The sequence below is a fragment of the Chiloscyllium plagiosum genome, chromosome 1, assembly GCF_004010195.1.
Source record: "Chiloscyllium plagiosum isolate BGI_BamShark_2017 chromosome 1, ASM401019v2, whole genome shotgun sequence".
Classification (NCBI taxonomy): domain Eukaryota; kingdom Metazoa; phylum Chordata; class Chondrichthyes; order Orectolobiformes; family Hemiscylliidae; genus Chiloscyllium; species Chiloscyllium plagiosum.
The window spans coordinates 89,562,959-89,567,550 of NC_057710.1; the positions used below are offsets into that span (position 1 = coordinate 89,562,959).

At 38.9% G+C, this 4,592-nt stretch overlaps 1 protein-coding gene across 2 annotated transcripts in view; it reads right to left on the bottom strand.

Moving 5' to 3' along the window:
• Positions 1-4,592, bottom strand: part of slain2 (SLAIN motif family, member 2) — a 72,468-nt gene that overhangs the window by 11,226 nt on the left and 56,650 nt on the right. For both annotated transcript variants that reach the window (XM_043691382.1, XM_043691372.1), the window contains one exon: positions 1,755-2,052. In XM_043691382.1, the coding sequence (XP_043547317.1) occupies positions 1,755-2,052 (298 nt within the window). The remainder of the gene's footprint in view (positions 1-1,754; positions 2,053-4,592) is intronic.

Consider the following 4,592-nt stretch of genomic DNA (forward strand, 5'->3'; position numbering starts at 1 on the left):
AGTTGAGTTTTGTTTGTTTTTTTTCTCTTTTCGGTTTTTTTTGTTGTTTTGTTTTTTTTTGTCAAATTTTGGCTATTGTATATTTGAGCTAATTGTATATCAATGTTTATATCTGAGAGTTTTGTTTATTTTTGTAAACTTGTAAAAATGTTAAATTTCTAATAAAAATATCTATTAAAAAAAAACAGCAAAATAAATTCAGCCCCTCACACCCACTCCTCTATTCAATAAGATTTTGGCTGATCTACTGTGCCCCCACCTCTACTTTCCTGCCAGCCAGTTATATTTGTTGACAACATTGCCTTAAAACTATTCAATGAAACCACCACCCTCTCGGACAAGGAATTCCAGACTCACGACCCTCAGGGGAAAAAGCTGATTCTCTCTCTCTCTCTCTCTCTCCTCTCTCTTCTCTCCCTCTCTCTCATCTTAAATGGGAAGCCACTTAATTTTAAATCGTCTCACCTAGTTATAGTCTCGGCCACAAGCGGAAACATCCTTCCAGCATACTGTCAAATTCTTTCAGGTTCTTGTGTCTCTCAATATGATCACTTCTCATTCTTCTCAACTCCAAAGGGTACAAGCCCAACCTATTATTTTTTTCCTTTAAGGCCAAGCTTTCAAACTAGGAATCAGATAAATGAATCTTCACTGCACTGCTTCAAATGTAATTCTTTTCTTTCTTAATTAGGTAGTAATTTAGTTTGTACCAATGTAATCTTCCTTACACAAGCAAGTTCCAATTTCCTGCCTCAAAGTAATGAAGTTTCTCATGAATTCATATATATATTTATTTATTTATTTATATATATATATATATATATATATATATATATATATTTATTTATATATTATATATATTTATATATATTTATATATATTTATTTATATTTATTTATATATTTTTATATATATATTTATATATATATTTATATAAGGAGTCCAGGAGTTACTTATTGTCTCTTGGGACCCAAACACAAATTTTGCCTCCACCAGAGCAATGGTGCAATGAAATCCATGCAATAAAAGTCTATTCTTTGCAAAACGTAAGCAACTTTGACCGTGTTCCATCTGGTAAATTCCAAACATCTACAATCGTTGCGAGGTTGCTTTGACTTCATCTACATTACAAGGGCCACCTTCTCTTGTGTGGGGTTACAAACTAAGTGTGAATGTTCCATATGTGAAGACAGACAATACTATAGTTAAGCTACTTGACAATTAGGACATGAAAACTGTCTCTTCTGACTAGAAATCACAAACAGGAACCAGAACCCTGCCAGTTCTCCTTTTTCTAGAAAAAGGACAGAGGAGCTAATTACTGCATCTCAGCGGTCTCTTAAACATAAGCTGGAAAACTTATGGCCCGTGTGGCTCAGTTGCACATTCGGTGTCAATTAAACTAAGTGAAAATGAGGAAAACAGTTTGTCCATAATTTTGCTAATCTTAAATAGCTGAAAAATAGCAACAGAAAACACCTACTATCATAAGATTCACTCCAAAAAAGTAGGCTTTAAAAAAAAACTAAGTGTCAGTGAGCTACATTTCTATAGCAGCTTGAAATCTCTTTTAGATGTTGCAAAAAAAAAAAAGGACAAAAATTAAAGGAAAATTAATTCAGTTATTTTCTTTGAAGTTATAACCTTTTGGTTTTTACATAATTAATTGAAGCAGTTCTTCTAGTTTCTTGATTAGCATTGTAAAAGATTCTGCTTCATGTAACGTAAGGATTCTGTTGTTGTTAAACTCTTACCTTCTAACAGGCTGTGCTAGCTTACTCCGAGGCACTGGTATCCCCCCTCCAGTAGAGGCACTAGGTCGAGGCAAGCCACTCCGACTCCCTGCAACTTGTCCTTTATTAGAATTGACACCACCTGCAGCAGTGTGAACTGGTGAACTGACATTCTGAACAGAGGGCCCTGATGCAGAACTGTTGTGACTCGATACAGAATTTGTGGAGACAGGCCCTGGATTAGCCATTGCTTTCAGTGGCTGACGGAGTGCTAATGGAGACGGTGTTGTAGGAAGTCTGAGCTTACTTGGAGAAGGTACTGCAAAAGAAAATAAAAAATTAAAAGAAGATAAATTTTCCTTGACTATTCACTCTACAACAATTCTGATGCAGTAAATTTTCAAATGTAATTTTATATTACCACTGTGAATTTGAGACCTAAATTTGTGAAAAAACAACCTTATCAAACCCACAAAATTCTTCCACAACTTGTGTAAATGCAGAAAGGAAGCACTGATAGCAATGTGGGTTTCCATAAGTCATTTGTAGTAGCTGTATTCAGAGGTAAAAGTGGTCAAGCGTAGTAATTGATCTACTATTAGGACATACTTCTAGTTAAAAATTTGAAGCAAATGACCCAAAGGGGTGTGGAACAGACAGTATCCTGGAGCAGCCCTCCAAATCAGGGACCAGAACCCTTCTCTTCAAAATAGAAGACAGCTGGGAACATCAAATGCTTATTAACAGAATAAAGCCAAAAGATTCCACTGGTTTGAACAACCAAGCATCAACTTTAACTTGAAAATGTGTTGCTGGAAAAGCGCAGGACAGGCAGCATCCTGGGAACAGGAGAATCGACGTTTCGGGCATAAGCCCTTCTTCCTGAAGAAGGGCTTATGCCCGAAAAGTAGATTCTCCTGTTCCCTGGATGCTGCCTGATCTGCTGCGCTTTTCCAGCAACACATTTTCAGCTCTGATCTCCAGCATCTGCAGACCTCACTTTCTCATCAACTTTAACTTATCAAGTTGAAAAAGCAAAATAGCTCACAGTATCTATTTTATACTCAAGAATCCAGTAAGCAGAGTGAAAACGAATTAACAAGCAATATCCATTTTACATTCTACCACCAAAAATTAACACGAGGCAACCATAATTTGGCAGGAGATCAGAGACCAAAGAGTAGATTCAGTTGAGACAAAATCAGAAATATACATGGAATTCATTAATTTACTATTTGTAAACCTCAGAGCCACAGTTTGCAGGAGGGACAGAGTGGGAGCCCCAGCTGGCCACCGGGGACAGAATGTGCTGGACAGAGGGAATGTGCACGGACTAAGTGAGAATGCAAACTCAGGGAAGCATGAACAAGAAAATGATTGTGTGTTAGGCTGAAAGCTAAATGGAGAGCTGTTCCTCCCTTTTGCAACCTATTTTTTGTTAGCCCTCAGGTCTCACACTAGTAACTTACCTTGCTTCCGCCATCCTCCCCATAACAACCCAACCGCCTCACTTCCTAATCCCCCATGGCTTCTGACCTCAGTATCTCACTGACTCCAGCCATACTCCCAGTCACCATTTATGTACTTCATGCTGCTTCAACCACAGCATAAGTGGGACATAAGCAAGCCTGTGATTGGAAAAGCTACATCTCAAGGATTTTATCCATTCTATTAGTGGAGGTGATTTTTCCCAGCTTAGCTGCCTCGATGATTGAATTTCTTGAATGTTTTGGGGACTTAAGGGTGAATTTACTTGCCTCCCTTTACATTGACATTTCTATGGCACAACGATCAAACAAGATCATGGATAACTCTCCATTCAAAGAAAAATATTATTGACGTGGCTTTCAACTAAGGGTCACAACTTCAAGCTTGTCAGCGAGAGCGCCAGGAGTGAGTCGAGAAGAAATTTCTTTACTCAGGGTTGTTAGGATTTGGAAGGCGCTGCCTGGGAGAGTGGCAAAGGTGGATTCCATAGGAGATTTCAAAAGATAGCAGGATATATATTGGTAAGTTATGAACTTAGGGGACTACAGAGATATGACTGGATAATGGGACTAACTGGGTATCTCTTTTGGCAACAGTCACCATGCGTCAAATGGCTTCCTTCTGTACTATAAAACTCTATGGCTATAATCCCTCCACTCCCTCATCTTTTCTACCAGTATGGCTCCCTCTAGCACTTGCACATTTGGAAAGTTTCCTTCTTGTCATTAAATGTCAGGACTAAACAGTCTTGTCAGTTATTAGTTTGAACAAGGATTTCCCAAAGTCACTGAAAAACTTATGTATACAACTAAAATGGAATAGGTTAAAAAGAAAACAGGAATTAGCACTTTCCACTAAATTACTCAAAAGGAGGCTTGAATATGACCTTGTTAGTACAATTACATAGATTTTAATAGAGAAATAGGCCATTTAGCTCAACAAGTCTATGTTGATGCTTCTGCTCCACACAAGTCTTGCCAGTCTACTTCTGCATATCCCATCAACATATCCTTCAGTTCTTTTCTCTCCCTCGTTTATTCTATTGTGGTTGTACACCTCCATCCCCCGTCACGAAGGACTCAAAGCCCTCCGCTTCTTTCTTTCCCGCCGTACCGACCAGTACCCTTCCACAGACACCCTCCTTCGACTGACTGAACTGGTCCTCACCCTGAACAACTTACATCGATGACTGTATCGGCGCCGCCTCGTGCTCCCACGAGGAGGTTGAACAGTTCATCCACTTCACCAACACCTTCCACCCCAACCTCAAATTCACCTGGACAGTCTCAGATTCCTCCCTCCCCTTCCTCGACCTTTCTATTTCTATCTCAGGCGACCGAATCAACACGGACATCTACTACAAATCAACTG